The following is a 27,138-nucleotide window of genomic DNA, read 5'->3' as shown; positions in this document are numbered from 1 at the left end:
CTAGTGGCTGTGGGCCATGCCAGCAGGTACCCAGATGCCATTCCCCTTCGAACCACTGCAGCTCCTGCAGTGGCCAAGGCCCTCTTGGGAATCTTTTCCAGGGTGGACTTCCTAAGGAGGTTGTATTCGACAGATGCAAACTTCATATCTAGTTACTTCAAAGCAATGAGGAAGGAAAGACTCAACAAAACCCTTACAGGTATAATCATGGGACTCTCAGAAAACTCAGGAGAGGGGATGTCCTTTTGCCTTGCATTCTTTTTGCCTACCAAGAGGTTCCACAAAAGGGAGTGGGTTACAGCCATGTGAACTTTTGTTTGGACATCCAGTTAGGGGTCCTCTTAGTCTTGTGAGAAAGGACGGGAGTGACCTCTCAAACGCCCCCCCCCCCCCCCCCCCACCCAAACAAGACATAGTTGACTATGTGCTAAGCCTGCGTTCTCGCATGGGAGAGTACATGAAGAAGGCTTCCAAAAACCTATTTGGTTGACCTGGGAACTCCAAGGAGCCCCCACAGGGTGCTTCAAGTGAACCCCCTTAAACCTTACTTTGACACTGCTGACATGAGCTTGCTCCCGACCACTGATGAAGGGCAGGAGGCAGCGTGTGATCGTCTCCCTGACCCTTTCTTCCAGAACCCTGTTGATGGATCAGTGAATGGAGTAGTCTTTGCAGCTTGTCTCTCTGATCAGCAACAGGCTGACTGCAGACAAGTTCCCAGTCAGTTTGAGCTCTTTTATCCGACACCCAGTCAGACAACCCAGTGTGCACATGATCTGGACACTGATGATAGTCTACCGGTTAGGAATTCAAATCTACAGGCAGCCGGACCATGTCAAAGATTGCTTCACGGCAGAAGATCAAAAGATGCTGGAGTTAAGGGTTATTGAGCCCTCAGACAGCCCTTGTGCTTGTCCAGTAGTACTTGCGCCAAAGCCTCATTCCCAGGGTGGAAAGAGAGAAATGTAGACTAAAGGGGCCTCAATGCAGTCACTCAGACTGATGCCCATCTTATTGGCAGATCAGATTAACTGACGCTGCTAAGCCTAAAGCCGCATTTTCCACTCCTGGTGGGCATTATCACTTCACAGTGATGCCCTTTGGTTTGAAAAACGCACCTGCCACATTCCAGAGATTGGTGAATCAAGTTCAGACAGGCCTGAAAGACTTTAGTGCAGCATATCTAGATGATATTGCTGTCTTTAGCTCCACCTGGCAGGATCACCTGGTCCACCTCAGAAGTGTACTTGAGGCCTTGAAAAAGGCAGGCCTCACTATCAATGCTACTAAATGCCAGATAGGGCAGAACACAAAGGTTTACGTGGGCCACCTGGTAGGTGGTAGCCAAGTTCAGCCCCTACAGAGCAAAATCAAAAACATTATGGATTGGATTGCCCCAATTACCAAGACCCAGGTCAGACCTTTTGTAGGCCATACTGGGTATTACAGAAGAAGTGTAAAAGGCCATGGCTCCATTGTGACCCCCTTTAATGATCTCAATTCCAAAAAGATGCCTAAAAAGGTACAATAGACAGTTAACTGTCAAGAGGCCTCTGATGCCCTAAAAAAGGTCATGTGCTCAGCTCCAATTCTTAAAAGCCCGAACTATTCTAAACAATTCATTGTCCAGACAGATGCTTCAGAAAAAGGAATAGGAGAAGTACTATCTCAAATTAATGAAGAGGGCCAGGATCAATCTGTAGCTGTAATCAGTGGGAGGTTGTCCCCAGAGAAAAGCGTTGTTCAGCTACTGAGAGTGTGGCCTTTGCTGTGCTCTGGGCCTTGAAAAAAACTGAGTCCATACCTGATTGGCACTCACTTCATTTTTCAAACAGAACACAAGCCCCTCTTATGACTTAAACATATGAAAGGTGAAAATCCAAAACTGCTGAGGTGGTCTATTTTCCTATAAGGGATGGACGTTTCAGTGGAACACAGACCTCGCAAGAACCACAGCACTGAGACCTCCCTCATCGCCTGCACTGACAACATCAGAACCAGAGTCTACAAGGGCGAGACCGTCGCACTCATCCTCCTGGACCTCTCCGCAGCCTTCGACACTGTTTGCCACCAAATCTTCCACACACGCCTTTTCGACGCAGGAATCCGGCACAAGGCCCTAGACTGGCTCACCTATTTCCTCGCCGAAAGAACCCAGAAAGTCCGCCTCCCTCCCTTCCAGTCCACAGCAATCAAGATCATCTGCGGGGTCTCCCAAGGGTCCTCCATCAGCCCCACCCTCTTCAACATTTACATGGCCCCGCTCGCCAACATCCTCCGACCCGACAGAATCACCATCATCTCATAAGCAGACGACACCCAGCTCATCATCTCCCTCACCAGGAACCCCTCCACCGCCAAGAAAAACCTCCACGCCGGACTCCGACACTGCCAAATGGATGACAGCAAGCCACCTCAAACTCAACTCCAACAAAACAGAAATCATCATCTCCGGACTAAACAAGACAGTATGGGACGACCATGGTGGCCCACTGCCCTCAGACAACCCCTAACACCCTCCACCAACGCATGCAACCTCAGCATCATCCTATATTCATCTCTCTCCATGGCCCAGCAAATCAACACTATATCATCCTCCGGTTTCAACACTCTTTGCATGCTACGGAAGCCCTTCAAATGGATTCCCATAGAAACCAGAAAAACCGTCACCCATGCACTCATCAGCAGCAGATTAGACTACGGAAACGCCCTCTGCGCTGGTACCACAGCCAAGTTTCAGCACAAACTCCAGCATATCCAGAACGGAGCCGCACGTTTCATCCTCAACCTCACACGCCATGAACATCAGCAGAAGGATCGTCTCACAAATCCCTCCACAACACTGGACCAGCCTACCTCAACGAACGAGTGAACTTCCACGCACCCACTCGACTCCTCCGCTCTGCTGACGTCGCCCTCGCCACACTCCCCCCCGCATCCAATGCACCACCTCCGGAGGCAGATCCTTCTCCTACCTCGCCTCCAAGACCTGGAACTCCATCCCCACCAACCTAAGCAAGACCCAAGACTTCCTGACTTTCAGAAAGCACCTAAAGACATGGCTTTCTGAGCAGTAATAAGGCAGCCCCCCCCTCCCTCTTGCTCCTCCCCCCAACAGAGCCTTGAGACCCTATCAGGTGAGTAGCGCGCTTAATACATTTTTTGATTGATTGATTGGGAGTAACCATGCCAATGCAGATGGACTTTCCAGATATTTCCAGTTAGAAAATGAAGGCTTTCCTGGGTAAGGCTAGTCTTATCCTCTTTCGATGGGAGGGGGCTATGTAGGAAAGTAGCAACTTTCCGACATAGTTACCCTGACTTTTTGCCCGGTGTCAGTGTGTTTAGACTGTAGTACACTGGGATCTGCTAATCAGGATCCCAGTGTCTGTGCTCCCTTCTCTAAATTTGGTTGCTGGTAAAAGTTTACACCTACAATTGGCATACTGGTGCACCGACGTAAGTCCTGGTATGTGGTACTTAGTTACCCAAGGCACTGGCACACCACGGGTCTCCCGTGGCCTGCCGCATGTATTGTGCCACCCATGGAAGGCCTTGTAAACTGTCTGCAGGCCAGCCATTACAGCCTAAGTGAAATGGTGCATGCACCTTTCACTTCAGATACAAGGCACTGCACTCAGACACGGTCACCTCTGGTATGCCCTTCAGCCCAAGGGGAGGGTGCATGTCCCCAAGTGTGACGGTCCCCCGGCATGAGCAGGGTACCCCTACAAACCCCAGACTCCATTCCCTGGGCTTTTTAAGTGCGGGGAAGCCATCTTAAGGTATGTCGTGGATACTGCTCAACACAAGTGATCCAACTACATAAGGACTTCTCCGAACCTAGGCATGTTTGGTATCAAACATGTTGAAATCATGCAACTGCACTTATTCCAGTGCTAGCTGGATGATCTCATGTACTCTGGGGGTTCCTTAAATGATCCCCTACTTCTGCCTGTGCATCCTTATAGGTGCTGGCTGCCAGCCCACGCTGCTGCCGACCCCAGATACTGTTCTGTCCTCCTGCTGATGAGCCTAACTCAAGCAGGGGAAGGCAGAACAAAGGATTTCCTGCAAGGGAGAGTTGTGACCACCTCTCCCTTTGAATCTGGTGTCTTTGGACAGGGGTAGCCTCCGAGCACCACAAGATTGTTAAGATTGTTTTGAAGAGCACATCTGGTGCCTCCTTGCATAATCCGGTTTGCACCAGTTCAAAACCCCAGTTCCCACTCTGGCGTAAAACTACCCAAAAGACAGGAGAGTGACCACCCCCCTTGTCCAGCTCCTCCCCTACGGAGATGCACAAAGGTCTATCAGGTGGCCGGTTGATTCTGCCATCTTGGAAACAAGGTAGGCAGAGGGCCTGGGAGAATCTGACTGGTTAGGCCAGGTAGATGACGTTCCTGACCCCCTCTGATAGGTGGGCCACTTCAGAGAGAGACCAAACCCCTTTTAGGTTTACATAAGGACTCCCTCGAGCGTGGATCCTCAGATTCGTCGCGCAAAACTACGAGGAACTCTCTTCAAGACATCTTATCCTCGCCTCCGGAACCACTGCTGGTCTGCTTTTAGAACTGAAACAAAACTGTATCTGCTCACCACAGCTACTCCTACAGAGCTTTTGCTCTCTGGACACCTAAACACTATCACTAAGGTTTGCCTGGACACAGTATAGGGTGCCACTCCATAGGTGTGTACACCATAAACAGAGTCAGCCTCCTACATAAACTATCAAGGTTTCAGGGTTGGGGTGTTGGCTGATGAAACTAGGATCACCTGGGGCAGGGTGATGGCGGCGAGTAATTGTTATGTTCACAACAGTCCCTGTGCAGGGCTTGGACCAAGTACCTAGTAGGACTCCGTCAGTGCTTCATTGGAGGGCAACAGGGGTTCAGATGAGGAAGACCCAGGCTGAAGCAGCTCAGTGAAGAGGTTGGTCTTGACTGCTACGAGGGAAGTTAGACGTCAGGGACCTCCACTGCCCTCTTCCCCATCACTGTGTAAGACACCCCCTTCTCCATAGGAGCAAGCAAGTCATTATCTCGAGATGTGTCCAGTCCATTCGTAACTTGTAGTTCCACATACCAGTCCAAATGTTTACCAGGGGCGTGAACAAGTATTCAAAAGGGTCCAGTGACCCCTCCCACTCTTCCCCCATAACTAGCTGCTCCACAAATTGCTCAGGCAACGATTTAGAGCACCTGAGCTCTTTCTGTGCCAGAATTGGCATTGATAGATGCTGTTAAAACTCAGAGTTGTCCGGTGTAAAAAGTAGCTTCTTTTAAGCATAGTTACCCCCACTTTGTGCCTGTCTGTCAGTGTGTTTGACTGTGTACACTGGGATCCTGCTAACCAGGACCCCAGTGACTATGCTCTCTCCCTTTAAACTCTGTTACATGAACCACCTACACCCCACAATTGGCTTACTGGTGCCCCCATGTAAGTCCCTAGTATATGGTACCCAGGGCATTGGGGTGCTAGGGGATCCCCATGTGCTGCAGCATGTATTATGCCACAGATGGGAGTCCATGCAAAGTTTATCTGCAGGCCTGCCAATGAAGCCTGTGTGAAAGGGTGCATACACCCTTTTCACTACGGGTCACCGCACCGGGTCACTGTAAGCCATCCCTCTGGCAGGCCCTCCTAGCCCAGAAGGCAGGATGCAAGTACCTGTGTGTGAGGGTACCCCTGCACTAGCAGAGGTGACCACACGAACTCCAGTTCCACTTTTCCGGACTTCGCGAGTGCGGGGATGCCACTTTATGCATGTCCTGCACATAAGTCACTATCGATCCAGCTACATAATGGTAACTCCAAACCTAGGCATGCTTGGTATCAAACATGTCAGAATCATACCCCAATACTTTTGCCAGTATTGGAAGTAGGATTCCATGCACTCTGAGGCTTCTAGGAGGACCCCCAGCATTGCTCCTACCAGCCTTTTGGGGTTCTCTGGGCAGCTCAAGCTGCTGCCTCCCCTCAGACACGTTTCTGCCCTCCTGCTGCTTGCACAGCTTAGGCCCTGGAAGGCAGAACAAATGATTTCCTTAGGGAGAGGGATGTTACACCCTCTCCCTTTGGAAACAGATGTTACATGGTTTGGGAGTGGGGTAGCCTCCCCAAGCCACTGGTATGCTTTGAAGGGCACATCTGGTGCCCTCCATGCATAAACCAGTCTACACCAGTTCTGGTACCTCCATGGACAATGGAAAGAGATGGGACCCCTTCCCTGTCCATCACCACCCAAGGGGTGGTGCCCAGAGCTCCTCCATAGGGTCCCTGGGTTCTGCCATCTTGAATCCAAGGTTGGCAGGGACCTCTGGGAGCATCCGAGTGGCCAGGTCAGGCAGCTGATGTTAGAGCCCCCTCCTGATAGGTGGTCACCTGGCTAGGTGAACAATCCCCCTTTCAAGGCTACTTAGGGTCTCTTCTTGGGTGGGTCCTCCGATTCGGCTTGCAAGATTCCAGCAGGACTCCTCTGCAACCTCTACTTCGACTTCTAGCCACTGGAACCGCGAATGACACTCGAGGAGTCGACAATCTGCATCCACGATAAAGACCCTGCTTGCAACATTGTTTCTACGGCTCCTTCAAGCTTCTAGAACATTTCCCCAGCTATGCATCCTCTGAGGGTGGCAAGTCTTCAGTCTGCATGAGAAAGAAGAAGGAATCTCCCTTTGAGTGAAGGATTGACTCGTCTGCATCCGCAGACATCAACTGCAACGACGCCCGGCTGCGTGGATCTCCTCTCCACTGAGCTGCGTGGATCCTCCATCACGGGTGGTGGTCAGGAGTAGTCCTCTAAGTCCTCTCTGCCAGTTGCCCAACTTTGGTGGAGTTAAGTCCTTGCCTTCCCACGCAGGACAGTACCCCCATGAACAGTGTCCCTTGCAGCTACCAAGGCTTATCTGCATCTCCTCCAAGGGATCTTTCGGCTCCGTGTAGCCCCAGCACTCCTTCCTGTGATGCACAGCCCTCTGCGTGCTTCTCCTGCGGAGTGGGACCCTTCTCCAGTAGTGCTGCATGGGCTCATCTGCGACCCCTGGTTCCTCGTCCAGTGGGTCACCTGTGTGGGCTGCCTCTTCTTCTGTGGACTCTCTGCCTTGCGGAGGGTCCCCCCTTGGACTTCCTCCGTGGGTTGCTGGCTCCCGGCAGCTCCACTTTTGCTTCACTGCAACTTCTGCCTTTGCCAAGGCTTGTTGGTGGCTCTTCCACGCCACTGACTGTCTGCAATCATCCATCCGCCGTGGGACGTCAAAAGTATCCTCAAGAAACTTCACAAGCTCCATGGCTGCATTCCTGACTGTCTTCATCTTAACGTCGACCAACTCCTGCATCCACGGCTGGGTGGGTAGTAGCTTACACTCCTCCTGGACATTCCTGAGACTTCTGGACTTGGTCCCCTTCTTCCAAAGGTCTTCCTCTTCAAGAATTCACCACTGGTTTCTTGCGGTCTGGTCTGGGTGTTGCATTTTCTTCTTTTCCTTCCTTTTGGGTGGTTTGGGGGAAAATCCAGTATCTTACTCCTTTCTTCCTGGTCGCTAGGGGGCACTGTGGTACTTATCTTTGGGGTTTCCTAGTACCCCCAGCTTCCCTCTACACATTCCACGTACGTAAGGGGAGGTCCTGTGTTCCCATTCCATGTGTTTAGTATATGGTGTGGACTCCCCCTAGGGTCACTAATGTCTATTTGCACTGTTTTCTATCACTTTCTATGCCTATTGCTGATAACAAGTGTACATATTTAGTGCGTTACTTACCTCCTATTGAACTGTACGCGCTCCTATTGAAGGGTTGCCGCTAGTACATTTTAGTATTGTGTAACTAAAATAAAGTACCTTTATTTTTGTTTGTAACACCAAGTGTTTGCTTTCATGTGTGTATGTGCTGTATGACTACAGTGGTATTGCATCAGCTTTGTATGTCTCCTAGATAAGCCTTGGCTGCTCATCCACAGCTACCTCTAGAGAGCCTGGCTTCTAGACACTGCCTACACTACACTAATAGGGGATAGCTGGACCTGGTATAAAGTGTAAGCTCCTCAGGTACCCATCACACAAGCCCAGCTTCGACATTGAGGTCGAGAATCGGGCAGGTACTGTTTGGGGGTAGCATCAGAGAAGGTTGCGTTGGCACAACTGGCTCCGAACTGAATCTGAGATTGGAGTCGTCAGACCCCATCAGGGCCGAGGACGGAGCAGTCAGCGCAGAACATGATGGGGCCTCCTCTGACCCTACGGGGCAAGAAGACACTCCGGAGGGGTCGGCCAACTTGAATATGTGGCGCATGGCCTTGTAAAAGTCATTTAACTTGAGCGGGGGTTGCTCCGGCTCCCAGAAACTGGGGAAGGCACAGAAGTTGGACCTGGCAATGGCTCCACAGAATCACGTCTGATGTTCCTAACTTGTTGCGTCTGCCGACAGACAAGGTGAAGTCGAAGTCCGTTTAGATGACAAATTCAGTACCTCTTCAAGTCTCAATCAGGGCCAGGAGCTCCGAAGAGTCACGCTAACTGGCATGGACTGCCGGAAAGCAAGCAACTTTAGGGACCGCTCCCTGAAAGCTTTCGGCGCCATGGCCCGGCAGTCTGAGCACGAAAGATCGCGCTCAAGAGACCATAAGCACACTAGGTGCGGGTCAGTTATCAACATGGTGCAGTGACAGGCACCATACGGCTTAAACCCTTACCTTCCTAGCTGACACTTCACAAAAAATATTAAACAAAATGTTGAAAAAGGCCTGTCAAAAAGAGAGAGGAAGCTCTTCTCAGGATCAGCACTAACTGGCGAGGAAAGAAAAGAACCAACGTCGGCATGCCTTGGTGGTGCATATATAGGTGCCTGTAATATCATTTTTGGTGCCAATGACACCACACAGAACCGAACAAAGTCACCTGACTACGCTCAGGCGTACTACTCACACAAAGGTTTCCTGGGAAATTCAAAGGTAAGGAGTCTGTAGCTAGAAGTCTTTATTAGAGAATGAATGTATTTACTCACACAAAACCATATAAATTCTGCATCTATAGTTACTGGAGTTAACTATAACTATAACTTGCACCCTAAGGGAACTTTAACTCGTGTCCCAGCCACGCACAGTTTTCCCATTAATAATTTTATTGCAAATGTTGCAGAGATAATATTAATGATGCCACCCACAGAAGGTGTCATCAATGATGTAATGTGTAGTAATTAGCTGTGCATGGCGAAGGCGCAAGTTATATTTACCTTGGGGCACGAGTTATAGTTGGAGTTAATTTTTAGGCCGATCTGCTGTCAAGGGGGGCAGAAGCCACTAGAAACCAGGGATTGTTTTTGTGTCTTTTTTTGTGTTTGGGGGGGGGGGGGGGGGCAAGGATCACCCCGAAGGGGCAAAAAGCACTATTGGACACCGTGGCGGCAGATGGGCCTAGCGCTAGGGATCGTGTGTATATGTGTGTGTGTGCGTGTGTGCATGTGTATCTGTGCTTTGTTTGGGGGGGGGGGTGGCCCCTTGGGCAAGGGTCACCCCCTCCAAAGGGGGCAATATATTCTATGCCTTTTCTGCCTTTTTCCAATTTTTTGTAGGTCCATCTGGCGCCAAGGATTTTTTTTTTTTTTTTTGCTTTCCTTTGTTTTTTTGTGTTTGGGGGCACCCCCTTTGACAAGTGTGTCCCCCAAAAGGGGACAAAGGACTGTTGGGTAGTTCTGCCCCTCCCCCCCCCATTGGGGGCAGATCAGCCTATTTGTGTAGGCCCATCTGCCCCCAAGTGGGGCAGAATCCACATAGCGCCAGGTATCGTGTGTCTGTGTGCTTTGTGTGGGCGGGTGGCCCCTTGGGCAAGGGTCGCCCCCCCCCATAGGGGGCAATATATTATATGCCATTTCTGACCCCCTTGGGGGCACTTTGGCCTATTTTTTTTTTAGGACCATCTGCCCCCAAGAGGGGCAGAGAACACTAGACACCAGGGAACATTTAGAAATGTTTGGTGGCGGGGTGTTCGTCAACTGGCGAAGTATTTGCATTTGTGATTATAACAGTTTATTTCTCCTTTTTGTTCAAGTTCAAAGCTTTTGCTTCCTTTGCTGTGGCTTGTTGCGGTTTTGGCAGTGGTTGTTCTGCGGTTTGCGTAGTTGCATGTTTTAGGTAAGTAAATAAATTTACTCCAAAGGAGTGGTGTTGCCATGCATGAATGGCAGGTTTGTAGGTGGTGTACTAAATGCAGGATTGTGTGTGAAATTGTCCTTAGATTTAGGCACAATATTTGTGTTGTCTTATGTCTAATTTACTTTTCTCTTTTCTTTTTAGTGAGATATCATTGGTGATTGTTGTGACTGTGCAGAGTAGTTGCTGGTGAGTCAAGCTTTTTCAGGCAAGTGAGCGGTATGGGTTTTACGTTTATAATTCTTAGTAATAAAGCTACACTTTGTTTATTACTTATCTTACACAGTGCTGGTTGTTGATGGTACATTTGTCCAGTTTTTTTTTTTGTAGGAAGGATCATGACTTGCTGCAGATTGTTGGTGTGCTTTTTGAGTTGTCTTGTGACCATGATTATGAAACTGACTGCATCTGAGGAAGTGCAAGATTCTGGAAGTGAATTTAGCCTTGCCACGAGATCAGCCTGATTCTGACCGTCTTTTTAGGATTAGACCTGTCCTTGATCATTTGGTAGATCAGTTTTCAGAGATCTAGGTTCCAGGCAAATAAATATCTGTAGATGAGTCTTTGGTCCTGTTCAAGAGTCGTTTGGTTTTTAGGCAGTACCTTCCTAGCAAGAAGGCACGGTATGGAATTAAATTGTATATGCTGTCTGAAAGTAGTACAGGATATGTTTATAATTTCCGGGTATACACTGGTAGGGATTCCAGTATTGACCCCCCACTGGTTGTCAGCCCACTTTTGGAGTTAGTGAGAAAATTGTGTGGGAACTTGGTAGACGACTGTTTAACAAAGGTCACCATTCATATGTAGATAACTTCTACAATGGAGTTCATTTATTCAAGGAGTTGTTCAGAGTGGACACTGTTGCTTGTGGCACCATCTGCTTTAATCAGAAAGGCTATCCAAGTGAGCTTGCCTGTAAAAATAACTTGAGAAGGGACAGGGCAGTGACTTGCGGAATGATGAGCTGCTAGCTGAAATTTGTAGACAGGAGGGATGTGTACATGCTGACTACCATCCATGATGAGTACTTCACCTGTGGCTGCTTGGGGACAAGTTAAAGTGCGCAAACCTGTCTGCTTATTGTAGTCTAAAATGCACATGGGTGGTGTTGATAGAGTAGATCATAGGATGGAACCTTACACTGTTGCTCACAAGGCTTATGTTTGTTATAAGAAATTAGCAGTTCACCTGTTCGACTGGCCAACTTTAAATTTTTTGTTGTGTTCAAGGATAGTTCTCCAGAGTCAAGGATAACATTTGTGAAATTTCAGGAGTCTATCATAGCGAGCCTTGTTGTGAGAGGCAAGAGGTCCTAGAGAAGCAGTGGTGGAGGATGTGGCTAAATTGAAAGATCATCACTTCGCTGAGCACATTCCTCCCAAAAAATAAATAAATAAATACATTTCCTGCTAAGAGATGTAGAGTCTGTGCTCGAAGAGGTATTGGGAAGGGGACTACGATGTACTGCCCCGATTGTCCTTCAAAGCCTGGGATGTGTGTGGGTGGCTGTTTCAGGAAATACCACAAACAGAAGAACTATTGGGAAATACAGTGAGCGTAAACTGCTGTTTTATATGTTCAGTTTCACTGTGGACATTACTGTCATGTATTCAGTTAGAGCTTTTGTGTTTGTAGTTTTGTACTTATTTATAATTAGTGGTTTCTTTGTTGTATAAAAACAAAAAAAAGTGACGACTGTGTGCGTGGAGTGTCGCTTGGCTAGCAGTGTGTGTGGGGTGGCACTTGCCTGCAGTGTGCATGGAGTGGCGCTTGGCTGGCGATGCCAGCTAAATGCCAGTCCACACACTCCCATCAGCTGGTGTGATTGCTGTATCAGGCATGTGGGCGTATGAAAGTGATGGGACCTTGAATGGCGCCGTCTGTTGATGCGAGTGTTGTAATGTGCTGGGCCCTCCGCTGGCGGCGTGCATGGTCTTGTGCATGTCATGTATGAAAGGGGTGTGAATGGACTGTAAAGCGGTTGGTGCTTTGACACAGCTTTACAGCTCACGAGCTGTGAGTCACTGGTTCAGTTCTTTGGCCTTTCAGTTATTAACAGTGCATTTCACTTTTGTGAAATCTCTTGTTAATAAAATTTGATCTACTGAACCATCACTCACCCTCGTGCCAAATCCAACCAGTATGTGTGGTAAAAATGACAAAACCTGCTCCGCTGTAATTAGGTGTCGCAGCACACCCGTGACACGCTGGGTGTCTCGGGTGGGACCCCGATGATGAAGCATGCCACCAACTTGGTTGGTGGGTGAGGGGTCTTTTTAACATAACCTAAGTGTGTTTTTTTCATAATTTTAGAGTTTCGAACATCACAGAAGTACGTGGACACATCAAAATGATCTATTGCAAAACTACCTGTGTTTGGGGTGGGGGAGGGGAGATGGGGAAGGGCAACTATATTTTTGGTCCCAGCTGCGGCCTTCATCTATGGAAACCTACCAAACTCAGACATTTTTTTAAATTAGGCACCCCAAGGAGTCCAGGGAGGTGTGTCATGCCTGGATCCCCCAACATTTTCTTACCCAGACTCCTCTGCAAACCTCAAAATTTGCTTAAAAAAAAGCAGATTGCCTCACTTTTCTTTGTAGGATCACCGCTCTGGCACAAATTTGCGGGTCCCCAGAGCAGAGTCAGCCTAAAGATGTATAAAAGAAAAATATGTGCTTATCAACTCGCTGTGCTATCCCCTCAATCTCTACAGGTTTTTGCCCTTTTTCTGTTGCAGGCACCTGGGCCACCCACACAAGTGAGGTATCATTTATATCGGGAGACTTAGGGGGAACGCTTGGTAGAAGGAAATTTGTGGCTCCTCTCAGATCCCAGAACTTTCTATCACCGAATTAGGAGGAAAAAGTGTTTTTTTAAAACAAATTTTAAGGTTTGCAAAGGATTCTGGGTAAGAAAACATTGGGGGATCAACACAAGTCACACTCCTCCCTGACTCCCTTGGGTGTCTGGTTTTCAGAAATGTTTGGGTTTGGTAGGTTTCCCTATATAGCTGCTGAGCCCAGGACCAAAAAACGTAGGTGCCCCCCGCAAAAACAGTTTTGTATTTGATAATTTTGATGTGTCCACATAGAGTTTAGGGCATTTCCTTTCGCAGGCACTAGGCCTACCCACACAAGTGAGGTACCATTTTTATCAGGAGACCTGGGAGAACACAGAATAGCAAAACAAGTGTTATTGCCCCTGGTCTTTCTCTAAATTGTTTCCTTCCAAATGTAAGACAATGTGCAAAAAAGACATCGATTTGAGAAATGCCCTGTAATTCACACGCTAGTATGGGCACCACGGAATTCAAAGATGTGCAAATAACCACTCCTCATCACCTTATCTTGTGCCCATTTTGGAAATATAAAGGCTTCCTTGATACCTATTTTTCACTCTTTATATTTTAGCAAATGAATGGCTGTATACCCGGTACAGAATGAAAACCCATTGCAAGGTGCAGCTCATTTATTGGCTCTGGGTACCTAGGGTTCTTGATGAACTTACAAGCCCTATATATCCCCACAACCAGAAGAGTCCAGCAGACGTAACAGTATATTGCATTAAAAAAATATGACATCGCAGGAAAAAGTTACAGAGCAAAACGTGGAGAAAAATGGCTGTTTTTTTTCACCTCAATTTCAATATTTGTTTTTTTCTCAACTGTTATTTTCTGTAGGAAAACCATATAGGATCTACACAAATTACCCCTTGCTGAATTCAGAATTGTGTCTACTTTTCACAAATGTTTAGCTTTCTGGGATCCAGCATTGGTTTTACACACATTTCTGTCACTAACTGGAAGGAGGCTGAAAGCACAAAAAATAATAAAAGTGGGGTATGTCCCAGTAAAACGCAAAAATTGTGTTGAAAAATTGGGTTTTCTGATTCAAGTCTGCCTGTTCCTGAAAGCTGGTGATTTTAGCAACGCAAGCCCTTTGTTAATGCCATTTTCAGGGAAAAAAAAACACAAGCTGCCTTCTGCAGCCCTTTTTCCCATTAAAAAAAAAAAAAAAAAAAAACTAAATTTTCCCTGTATTTTGGCTAATTTATTGTTCTCCTTCAGGGAAACCCACATAGTCTGGTTATCTCTAGAATCCCTAGGATGTTGGGAAAAAAAAGGACGCAAATTTGGCATGGGTAGCTTATGTGGACATAAAGTTAGGAGGGCCTAAGCACGAACTAACCCAAGTAGCCAAAAAAAGGCTTGGCACCTGAGGGGAGGGGGGGGGGGGGGGGGGGGGGGGGGGTTGGTAGGCCTGGCAGCGAAGGGGTTAACCATAACTATACCTGCTGAATTTCTATGGTTTAGTGCGAGTAAATTCAGAAACCAATTATAATGTCCCTGTAACCTTTCAGTGAATTTATTTTTTGTTTTTTTAGCACACACACAAAAACAGAAATCACCCCGGCAGCCAACTCTCCTACATGCACCCAAACACAAGCTGCGCACACAGCCTTTGGCCTTGTTAAGCAGGAGTATTGGTGCAGCGGGTGGGTTTTTTTCCCCAATTTTTTTCTGGGTCCGTAGAACCACAACATGGATCCGCGGATCTGACAGGAAAAAAAGAATTGGTCAATTTTTTGCCCACAAGGACCCTCTATGTGTCCAATGGGCAGGGATGTGGAATTCCTATCGCCAGACGCCCGGGACATCTTGTTTGGGGTCAAGGGCAACAAGTTTTTATGTTTACTTTGTCCTTGGGACAAGTAGGCCCAACCCCCTGCAGCACAAACCCTTTGGCTGCCTGTTTACAGAGAGTGGAACTCTGCAGTTGAGGTAATGTGTTTCCAAAAGATAATGCTGTTCGAACTTGTATTTATGGTTCATTATTTCAAAGCCTTCATTATTAGGGTGCGTGCTGTAAATAAATGTTTTAAGGTCACACTTCACTACTGACGTTGGTTCCAGTACAAAAAAAAAAAAAACGTGTACACACATGTTTGAAAAGTTTAGGCTAAGAGGCTAAGTATAATGCTCCCAGAATGCTCTCTGATTATATGCAAATGAAGTGTCATTTAGTAAAATGTGTTGATGCATGCTAGTATTTCCCAAAAATATTTCTAATGGAAAATCAGTGTAACCATTTTCAACAAGATTATGGGAAGCATGAAAATAAACAAACACTGACAAAGCCAACTGATCTGACATTTTTTTATAAGTCTTTTAGTTTCATCAATGCGTGTCTTGTTTTGACATGGCTTTTGTAACACTTTATTGTTGTGGGAGCTACCAGGCCCTCAACATTGTAACAAACATTGGCAAAACCCCCCCAAAAAGTTTTTGAACTCTTAAAGCACACGTTGCCACCAGCGGCATAACAAAGGCCCCGCAGCCGCCCTCCAGGGGGCCCCTTCAGCACAGCACCTGCCCTGAGTGAGTCTGGAGAGGGGGCTCCTCCATGTTCTTTGCAAAGGGGCACCCTCCAGTTTCGTTACGTCACTGATTGCCACTGTAGTTCCTGACACTGAACAAAACTACTTTGTGTGCCAATATGCTCCTTGTGGAAGAGCAGAATGCGATCACTCACAGTAAAGCCAGCCGAAAGAGAGAGAAATAGAAGTTTAATAAAAACAAAATGTCTTTGTTAACACCAGACCTAATTAGGGACCAAGACCCACATGTAGGTAGCTTTTTGCATGTCGCAAACAGCGACTTTCGCTGTTTGCGACGTGCAAAAAGCACATTGCGATGCACAAACCCAGTTTTGCGATTCAGTAACCTGGTTACCGAATCACAAAACGGGTTTCGACTCGCAATTAGTAAGGGGTGTTCCCTTCCTAATTGCAACTCGCAGTGTAATGTAGGATTGTTTTGTGACCGCGAACGTGTCTCCAGCAGGCCACCATTCGCGAGGGGGTCGCAAATTGCGACCCACCTCATGATTATTCATGATGTGGGCATTTGCGAAGCCCTTGCGAATCACAGATGGTGTCAAGGACACCCTCCTACATTCGGATTTGCGACTCGCAATTTGCAGGTCACAAATCTGAACCTACCTACTTATGGCCCCAAATTCTTAAAGAAAGTCACAAAAGTGCACCCTTGGTATATGTCGTACCCCTATAAAATATTTGTGAACTGTATTTTAGCATGGGTAAATACGATGTGTAGATTTGCTCATGTGAAAATCTATTGAGCATTTGCAAGTTCATTTTCCCTCCAGCCACTTTCTTCCCAACCCTGGAAGAAGTTCTAATTCTGCCATTGTCAGGAGTAAATGTCCAACCTTTCTTATTATGGGAAAATATTAGAGAGAAGCTGGTAAAAATCTTTAAAACATGCAGGTTAGTAGGTTTGCAGACTCAAAGGCATTCCAGCCCTGTTACTATTGCTTACTGCTTCCTCCAGTCCCAGTATGCAGATCTGCAGAAAGGTGGCAAAATAAGGAAATTGCTACAGTAGGGATTGAAACTCCAAGTATTCAAGCCCTACTATGGTAGTAGCCCTGGCATAATCAGAGAGGCTATTAATTGCTGCCATAATTTGTCGCCACACTACATGGCACCAAAGGGACAAGTAGATCTTTTTACAGGACAAGTAGATTTGAGAAGCAACCTGTCCCCTGGACAAGTAGATATTTTAATAAATTCCACACCCCTGAATGGGGTCAGGATACCTGCTCATGGAGTGCTTAAGCAAAAAGAAAAAAGTCCCAAAAAGTAAGCAGTGGAAGGACAGAAGCTAGCCAAGGGATAGTGAAGTATGGCCCAGGTGTTTCTAAACATTTGGCTAGAATACTCCATAGTAAATAAAGAAAGTTAGCCAGTACTTTCAGAATTCAAAAGCACCTGATGAAAAGTTCGCACAGATCTTTAGGACAGACCAATGTATGCCTACTCTCAAACTGTTTGCAGACTTTTATGGAAAAGAAGACTGAATCAAATTTAAAATGTAGAGGAGACTGCAACAAAGCCATACAAACTGCTAAAGACAACCATGCAAACTTGGCAGAAGACATCTAGTTACCAGATGAGACCTACTGCTCTTGAGAAGAGTGACAGTGACCAATTATAAGCTCAACAGGCTTGAGGGAAATACCTGTACATTAAGTAGTAATATCAGTGTGCAATTAGTTCAAATCAGTGGGATTGTTCAAATTGCACCTTTACACACTTTCAGAACTACAATAAAATGTTATCAATATTGGCGACAATTTCAGTAAAAAGCATAACTTTGAGAAAGTTACAAATAAACAACAAAACTGGCTCAGAAGTGGTGGGATGAGGATTAGCACAGGTGTATGCTCAGTTTACTTCTCAGAGGTAGTAAATGTCCTTTGGTGCAAATGTAGGTACAACACAATCAGGAGAATCTTCAATCTTTACCTTTTTATCTTGGAGAAATGGAGGCAGTTACTAATGAAAGGCAAGCTGCCAAAGGTGATCTATATTGCGATTTAAGGTGGGCCACTTGCAGACTGGGATCAGCAGGCAGTAACACAGTCTGGAGTTGTGCTTAAATAAATTTACAGTAACGAAAATAAATGGGCAAAAACTATTTTCAAAAGCATGGGGTGGGGACAGGGGAACATTAGGGTATGTGTAAGGCAGAAGCAACACACGGACACGTGTCTGGTAAATCAACAACATGGAGCTGGTGGGGAGAAGACACCAGGGCGAGTGGAGTGGGGGTTAAGCACACAGGCAAGAGAGGAAAACAGCATATGACGTGGGGGGGGATTGGTGGGTGCAAGGGTGAGAAGCACACAAGAGACAGCTAGAAAACATGCACTCAAAGAATTTAAAAGAAAGTAAAGTAGCCCCTGAAAAAGTGAGTAGTGAAATGATACAGTAATGGGTACATGCTGCATGCATAGGAGGGGCAAACATACCAGGAAGGAAAAAACATGCAGGCTAAGGAATAACAAACAAATGAGTGACAATGACACCAAAGGAAAACAAATGGGCAAGCTCACAGTAAGCTTCCAACACGTCTTGCAACAGACAACACACGTGCTGTCTTAGGTGAAATCTTAACCACTGACAAATGGCTGCATGTCACATGGGAAAGACTATGTTCAAATAAAAAAAAAAAGGCCCTAAGTCCCGGTATATACACACTCATTATTAGAGGATACAAGTGTGGCTCAGGGCTTGAATGACATCGGAAACAATCAGTAGTAATACGGCAGATCGTTCCCAAATATAGGTGGCAAACATATTGCTACAGATATTGAAAAAGGGTGGTGATAAAGTTTCAAATAATGGGTTTAAGAGACTGGACTGCCACTACACAATATTAACCTTCTGCATATGGAAAAGAGGAACAGGTTTCAGCAGACTCTGAAGATGCTACAATAATTACTTTGGTCAAACTTTGAGGACATCTCTGTATATAGATGCAGCCTGCATACAAACACTGGCTGACAACATTGCAACTAAGACAAGGGCTACAAACTTTCACCAAAAGATGTACACATTTTATGGTCAAAGATTATGAAAGTCATTTGTCAATCAGCCATCTGAACAATCCACCATCACTGTACATCCTAAGGTGAGACTGGGGGAGACATTCTGAGGTCTGTGAACTGCAAACATGGTAACTGCCCACTATGCTAGTTCCTGTATACTTGACCATGGCCACAGCAGATTTTCAAGATAGCCACAAGAGCCACACCAACAAATCAAGCACTCATATAGTTCACAGTTATCCTTAAACCAGGACACTGGCCCGGCATTTATGACCAATAAAACACTCCCAGCCTATGCAACACGGATGTTTGAGAGACAAGAGTGGTTAAAAAATCCATAGCCGATGTAATCTGTCCTGACAGACCAGTTAACACCCAGCAAGTTGGTGCAAAAGGGCCCTGCCACAAACAGAAGAGGGCTGAAGTGGAAAATAAACTTGAACTAGATACTACCAGATCTGGGAGAAACAACCAACTCAGAGATGCCATCAGAAGGAACAGGGATCTGATTCACAGTTGCAGATTTTCTTCTATTTACATTATTTTTATACAATGGTCTGCGTGCCATCTCTATCCTCATTTGAGATCAACAAGCTGTTATAAACCTAACAAAATGAGGCAGAGCTTGTGCTAGTCTGATGTTGTGTGACTGTGTGATGTGTCAAGATGTGTAAGCCGTGATGAACACCTACCCCTATGTTATGTCCTTTATAGTGTACCAAGAGCATGCAAACCAAGGACTGCAGTAGATGAAAAAGGGTTATTCTGAAACAGCAAGGAGAGAGATACAAACATCAGCAGCCAGTAATTCAAAGCCCTAGAGTCCAGGGTAATAAATCATCTATTCAGGGTTGTTCCCAGGTATGGAAGGAGAGGAGATTGAACATATGAAACGGATGCCTACAGTTACTTTAAAAGGCAACTGAAGGAAACATAGAAAATGGCAATTATTTTGTTAGAAAACACGGATTTGTAGTAAGTATTTTCTAATTAAATTCAGGCGTTTGGTAAGACCAAGGCAAACAAAGTAATTCCTTGTGCGTGACACTTCTGTTTAACAGCCCAGCTAACAAGTTTACTTCATGTTAAATAGCAGTTGGAGAGCTTAGAGGGTACTGGTGCACAGAATACGCACAATGGGTGAATCTGCTACAGAGGGTACACTGAAGTCAGAATGCGGCTCCACAGCTTCATTCAAGTGGCAGACAGAAAGCTGTTTGGGGCTCACAAGAATGCTGAACAGTGTAAGGGAAAATGACACAGAAGTTAGGAGAGGGGAGCTGGTCACTGCAAAAAAGATAAGCACCACCACTGAGACAGGAGCATGGACAGAACAAACTATGAAAGAGATACCAAAATGTTATCAGTAAATAGGGGAAGCCACCAACTTTGCACATACTGTACAGCACTTTATCCTATAAGACACATGTCTATGGTAGTGAAGCTCTACTGATATGCAGCAAGGCAGAAAATTAGCACTGGAAAAAAGATTCAATAGATGGTCCATCACTTTCCCAAGTCTAAAAGTATATCATACTAGTAAAATGCCTCTTCTGAATCACCTCAACTAGAATAAGCTGCAGAAAACCGACTTCACCAGTCACTGTAAAAGAGATTACAAAAACTGTTGGAAACCTTATTCCAGACTAGGTCAAGGTCAAAGTCATCAAACATGTGCATAAAGAAATAAATCTATGAGAAAGAACAGAGTTACGGTTATAAGACATGAAGAAACTACACAGTAAAATAGTGATAACATTCTTGCTACTCCACATTAGCCTATGTGACCCCAGAACACCATGATTTATGTGACCAACCATTTCAAAGTCACACCAAAATAGTTAGAATTCTCAACTGGAATACAAGGGTTTAAAAAAATTAATATCTTACTTGAAACCAAACACTATTATTTTGGAAGAGTCATTCGGCCACTCGCACACCGTTAAATACAAATCGCTATAGATCTCCTCATCCTGAAAGAGACGCACCTGGCGAACCTGTGAATGGAAAAAGAGCATTCCTGAGGCAGAAAATAGCAAAAAGGTATACCACAAGGTAGTAAATGAAACACCAGTGCCTTCATTTTGAAACTTTAGCATCATATAAAGGAGACTGTCTGAGGTACAGGGTGAAAGCACACAAGGAGTTTGTCAGTGTTTCTTCTGAAAACTGGGTTTGAGAGGGAGAAAGAGAGAGAAAAAACGAGAGAGAGAGAGAGAAAACGAGAGAGAGAGAGAAAACGAGAGAGAGAACGAAAACGAGAGAGAGAACGAAAACGAGAGAGAACGAGAGAGAGAGAGAACGAGAGAGAGAACGAGAGAGAGAGAACGAGAGAGAACGAGAACGAGAGAGACAGAACGAGAGAGAGAGAGAGAACGAGAGAGACAGAACGAGAGAGAGAGACAGAACGAGAGAGAGAGAGAGAACGAGAGAGAGAGAGAGAACGAGAGAGAGAGAACGAGAGAGAGAGAGAACGAGAGAAAGAGAGAGAACGAGAGAAAGAGAGAGAACAAGAGAGAGAACAAGAGAGAGAACGAGAGAGAGAACGAGAGAGAACAAGAGAGAGAACGAGAGAGAGAACAAGAGAGAGAACAAGAGAGAGAACAAGAGAGAGAGAACGAGAGAGAGAGAACGAGAGAGAGAGAACGAGAGAGAGAGAACGAGAGAGAGAGAGAGAACGAGAGAACGAGAGAGAGAGAGAGAGAACGAGAGAGAGAGAACGAGAGAGAGAGAACGAGAGAGAGAGAGAGAACGAGAGAGAGAGAGAGAGAACGAGAGAGAGAGAACGAGAGAACGAGAGAGAACGAGAGAGAGAGAGAGAACGAGAGAGAGAGAGAGAACGAGAGAGAGAGAGAACGAGAGAGAGAACGAGAGAGAGAGAGAACGAGAGAGAGAGAGAGAGAGAGAACGAGAGAGAGAGAGAGAGAACGAGAGAGAGAGAGAGAGAGAGAGAGACAAAGTTCTCCCTTTGGATTCACTTGCAAAGACATGCCCACTTAATTTCAGACACGTTTCCCCTTCATGGCAGGCAATTTAAAGATTCTGAAGGGATCTTACCAGCCTAAGTTTGCTGTGAATGTTGAATTCCCACCAGTATAAATGGTAGATGTAGAAGGAGAAGGAAAAGTCATCATCCAGGACCTTGCTGGTGTAGGAAAGGACATAACGACCACACTTTGAGAACCCCAAGAAGATGTGCCTTGGGGGAAAAAAAAAAAAAATAACATTCAGCATACAAATCTGCACAGCACTGAAGAGCAGGAAGAAGCATGAAATGCAAATAATATGATTCAGCCTTCAAGAGTGTGTCATTCTGCAGGCATACATGGTCTCTCATAGTGGCAGCCGGTAAGTACAAATTCAAGGGGGTCGGAGGCACACACATGCACACTCACACCCATGCATTGACATGCAGACACGCGCACACACACACACACACCACACTCACAAATACACCTGCATTCATACACACATGCACAAAACAGTCATTAAAAAACAATATTTACCTGCTGCAGCTCTCAAGAACAGAAGCCTCGGTGGAGCCAGGAGGGTATTGACTGCTGCTTCCCCTCATTGGCTGATTTAAGGCCAGCCCATGAGGGAAGGCAGCAGTCCCTACCTTGTCACACAGTAGGATAGGTTCAGAGAGACTCCTGACCTCCCCCCCCTCAGTGACTAAGTGTCAGCGATAGCCACTCGGCCCTGGCACTTCAAGGCTTAAACCTGAAGCACCCAGGTACAAGGCTATCACTGTGCTCTCTCTCATCAGGAGGGCATTAAGGACTTTTGCTGAGCTGAGGAGGTCATGCCCACAGGGGCTGTGACCGCCTCAGACCAGCAAAGTCCAGCTCAGGCAGCCAAGAGCCTGCGCATTTAGTGCATGTCTAGTTCCTGGCTGCCTGACCTGAAAAAAAAGACTGTCAGGCTGACCTTTGCTCCACCTGACAGACACTCTATGTCCAAAAGGTGCATTAGCATGGCCCCTCCGCCCTTAAAGATGGCCACTGCTGGCTCTAGTGGGCATGCAGTTCCCGCATTCCTTCATTGCTAGTACTTGTACAATTTCCTGAATCTTCTTCCCATTGTTATATCTCTAAGGTAACTCTAGCTACAAAAAACTAGGATCCTGGTCGGCAATGGTATATTGCCAACATTAGTAAACGCTAGACTCTTGAGTAGAGAGGTAAAAAGTCTCCTCTTACTCTACTCAATTGGCAAAAACAGTCTTATCACCCTCTTCTATATTTCCCACTGCAAGCTACGACAGACCAAGTTTGCCTCAGCAACCCCTCAAATGGGGACTGCGGGTGTCTCCACAAGCACCAGTCAGACTGGTGCTAAGAGAGGAATGCATCAACAAGTGCCTCCCCACCCCCAGAAGAAGATAAGTGGGTGGGGGGGGGGGGGGGAGGAATAACTCACACCCAGCAACCACAACCGTATTTCTCCCAGTACCAGTCAGTCAAAGATCAGCTACACTCACCCAGCTCTCAGGAAATCTTCATCCACAATGTTCTTCAGAGACACACAGACTCTGGGCGGAAGCTTCCGAAAGAGTCGAGGTGAAAGCTGCCCGCTTATCTGAAGCAAAACAGACATAGTGGTGTTAAAACAATTACGAGAGAGATTATTTCACCACTGGTCCCACCAATGCAGCTACATTAGCAAATGAGGTGATGTAAAAACTCCCCTTGTTCTAAAATGCTTCTCAACAACATCAAATTACTGTCTGCTAGGAACAGTCCACCTACAAAGGCAGCATATTTCGACACTCATGCTACCATATTGTCATTTTAGATGTTTTGTTGCAGAAGGTTTCTGGTGCATCTTCATCTCATGCGTACACTAAACACCTCAAAGCTGGATCAGGTAGATAGCTTTTGCTTAGAAAATGACAAACGCATGAGCTAGAATCATATGGATCTATGGCGATAGGGAAAATGTGGATAGAAAGGATATTGTCCACAACCCCAAAATGCTGGTTAGCCCAACCACTGTGCAAGTGCTGGTCACAGTTGTCCAATTAAATTTTAAACTACATGCACAAGAAAAGGTATATTTTTTTTTTTACTGAAAACATATGCCACAAAAAAAATGAGAGGAAAAGAAAACCCGCTGTCACCTAAATGCCTGCAATGAAAATATTAGGTTTAATAAACATTCCTCAACACAGCTATTTTTAATACAAGTATTTTTTTTATTTAAAATCGAGCTTTTCCGTTGAGTTATGGGTTACATAATTACTTCTTGTAATGGAGACAAGAATCAATAACCACCTAACCAAGAACTGAAACTGCTGGCAGCTGCACTGTTACAATGTAATTAAAACACTACTTCAACTTTAAAAAAAGGATTGCAGGCAAAATAAATAGCTATTATTTAAAGTTTATATAAACAAATGAAAACAAAAAGACAACAAGTTACGGGATGCTCCGCCACTTCATCTAAGGGTTGCATCTAACATCTTGAAGTTCAGAAAGTGCTTCAAAAGTCTCACTTACTCAGGACTTACCTATACAGTTCTAATCCTTACGACTCCACAATAGATTTATGAACTAGACTATGCTAGGAGTTTGACCCCTAAATGAACACAGGATATTGGTTACTCTCCACATAATACTTTGTACATTATATACTTCAAATGTGATCTTTCTCTATCTTCCCCTCCTCTTATTCCTACTCTTCAATATCTAAACACTTGAATTTTCACTCTCCCTTCCCCAGAGTGCTCCTCTGGAGAGCTCTTTGTGTGCTCCATGCAGATCATGCATGGTTTGCTATAATATTGCTTTAATAACAGTGTTATATAAAACCATTAAATAAGGTTAAAAAAAAACGAACCTAGGATTAACAGATTTTATAAACTTGACAATCAGAACTTTATTTCTAAACCTCTCACACTAAGTGGCCAAGTGTTTACCTAATTTACTGAGCTTTAATCTCCGTAAGACAAAGAATTTCAGTCTCATGCAAATAGGAGGTGTCCTTATACCAAAACAAATTGTAGGCAATAGTATTATCCAATTCAAACTTACACATTCTATCAACAAGCATTGCCACTGAAGTTGGCCCTCTTATGATTCAAACTGCAATGGGTTCAGAAACCCCATCAGTAAACTATCTCACAGACTAGCCATCGACAGACAGTATGGTGGTGATGAATGTACACACAATAAGGCACAAGATCATACAAAATAAAAATCTAACATTTGTGCTATGCTATGGATCCCTTTTATCTTTAATAGACTGTTAGGACAATAAGAAAAACTGGTCATAGGCTTGATCGGCTTCCCTCAAAGCACAAAAGACCAAGAATTTAACAGCTCATTGGTGAAATCTTCTCTTTTCCTGACATGCAAGGAAGCCTCATCTTGGGAGCAATTGTGGTTTAGAGACCAAGATGATAACTATGATATCAAGAAGAAGTAAATGTGATAATGGGCTTGCTGGAAACACCCCAAGACTGTTTAGTTCATTAGCATTCCATTCTGTCTTTACATACAACATATAATTAAAATCTAATTTTGAACTAACACTAGCAAAGTCAATAGGTCTGGCTGTGAAAAGGTCAGTGTTTTTTCGGCACAAGATATGCAACAGACATTAAAAAAGCGTGAAAGCAATAAAACGTAAAAATGCCACAGTCTAAATGCGGCAATCATATGCTTGCAAAAATTAAGTAAAACACAACGCAATGCAAAAAAATACAAATACATTAAAAAATACAAAAATAAAATCAGATAGGCTGACTAGCCCCTAACCCCTACCCTCCACTGACCAGCCCCTAGCTCCCCCACCCTCCAGACAGACACACACACATATATATAAAAGAGGACTCACTCTCAGTGAAGGGAGCCAATAGCTGAAGTGGGCTGACCTAACGTCCTCATCTACTGTCTGTCATGAGCGGACCAAAAACGTGAATAACGTCTGAACTGATCAATGGATGATGAGGTTGATCGAAAGCCCCTATGTTTCTATCTGTTGTGTATGTGTTTATTATGAGTATGTTAAATGTCAGCAGGCAAACAGTTAAAGCGGTGTGTAGGTCAGACCGAAAAAAATATACTTCACATACAACCAACGTTATGATTTATGTTCCTTCTCCACACTAAAATGTTGGCAAAATAGTGCTGCCATACTTTTCATCTGCCCTCGCATTACAGCTGTGGAGAGGGTCTCAAGCTGAGGAAGATAGGAAGTACTTAAAGATCGGTTATATCTATTATGCAAAGGGGGCAAAAGTCATTACCTGTGTCCACATTTAGCAGAAAGAACCTTAACCATAGCCCAATTCCAATCTCGAGTATTAGACAAAGCTTCAGGAAAGATTGCTTGCAACTTGAAGTATCAGACATGGTGGGGGTTCTCACTCAAACCTGTCTTGCTTCAGTCGTTTCTCTTCTTAGGGGATGAAGCAGTCTAGCTTAAGTGGGATGCCTTTGTTGAAGATTCCCAAAGTTTGAGGGTTTGCTGCCACTAATGTGTCTGGAAAATACGGTTTAATTAGCATTAGCTTTCTCCAGTCTCCCTGTGTTTGGTTTGCCGTTTCATCACCTGGCAAAGGCAGTCTGCTTTGAACCGAGAAACGTGAACTGTACAATTGCTCTACTGGTGAATACATTCTTTGTATTTTAGCCAGTCTCGTTAATGGTAGAACAGTGTGCTTCTTGCGTGTAGAAATTGAATATGCCCAGTACCTAATGACGGACAATCACCTATGTAATTTCTCAGTTGTTTCAACTCGTTTTATTCTTGCTCTGGTGAAGGTTCTCCTAACGACCATTAACTTGAATGGAAGTGCACAGAGCTGGTAAATTTGTTTTTCTTTTTTTGGGGGAGGGTTGGGGGGGGGGGGGGAACAACTTTTCACTCTGCATTTTTATTTTATTTTTAACATTCTCTGGGCCCTTTTTTCCCAGCCATAACATTCTTTAGTTTCGAACAAAAACAATCAACCAAAAAACTAAAAACAAAAAAGTACATAAAAGTGTCAAGATTAATTTCTATGAAAAAAAAGCACATTATCGCGCAAGCTGACAACTTCCCACACCACTTCAGAGTTGAATGCAATCCATGTTTTCCAAGCATTTGGTACAGGGTCCTTCCGAAACAGACCTACCTAGAAAACTGAGGGCGCAAAATATTTCAGGGGTGCATGACAGTCACCATCTGTAAAGATCAAACATGACCTGGGTACATCACGGTCAAACGTCCCAGGCCATTTTTTTCCATGTAAAGACCCATACGCGACCACATTCTCTTAGAATGTACATGAAACGTTCCATTAAGGAGCATACTCCAAATTTTATAATACACAGTTATGTCAAAAGGCACTCTGTACTTTCCCCACAATGACACAACCATTAGTTATCCTGCCCTTACCATCCGAGAACCCAGAATGCTTCCTCCGCTCTGTGGAAACTTATCCCCCTCCTCAGAAGTGCTGATGTGTCATGGCATCCTCTAGATGTTCTTGAAAGTCTTTCATACTTTGTCAGGGTTTTTATTTGTGGGGCACTCCATCACAGTAGGTCACCCCTATTTCCTAACCTCTGTGTTTTCACACACCCT

The 27,138-nt window shown here is 45.2% G+C and overlaps 1 protein-coding gene across 1 annotated transcript in view; it reads right to left on the bottom strand.

Annotated features, from left to right (window-relative positions):
• Positions 1-27,138, bottom strand: part of DCAF15 (DDB1 and CUL4 associated factor 15) — a 173,235-nt gene that overhangs the window by 128,104 nt on the left and 17,993 nt on the right. The window contains exons 2-4 of the mRNA XM_069230450.1: positions 23,048-23,145; positions 21,622-21,763; positions 20,455-20,561 (exon numbers count right to left, since the gene is read on the bottom strand). Of these exons, the coding sequence (XP_069086551.1) occupies positions 20,455-20,561; positions 21,622-21,763; positions 23,048-23,145 (347 nt within the window). The remainder of the gene's footprint in view (positions 1-20,454; positions 20,562-21,621; positions 21,764-23,047; positions 23,146-27,138) is intronic.

Source organism: Pleurodeles waltl, chromosome 4_2 (assembly GCF_031143425.1).
Source record: "Pleurodeles waltl isolate 20211129_DDA chromosome 4_2, aPleWal1.hap1.20221129, whole genome shotgun sequence".
NCBI classification, from domain to species: domain Eukaryota; kingdom Metazoa; phylum Chordata; class Amphibia; order Caudata; family Salamandridae; genus Pleurodeles; species Pleurodeles waltl.
Note: the sequence above shows the minus strand (reverse complement) of the source record. Positions and strands in the feature narration are given on the sequence as shown.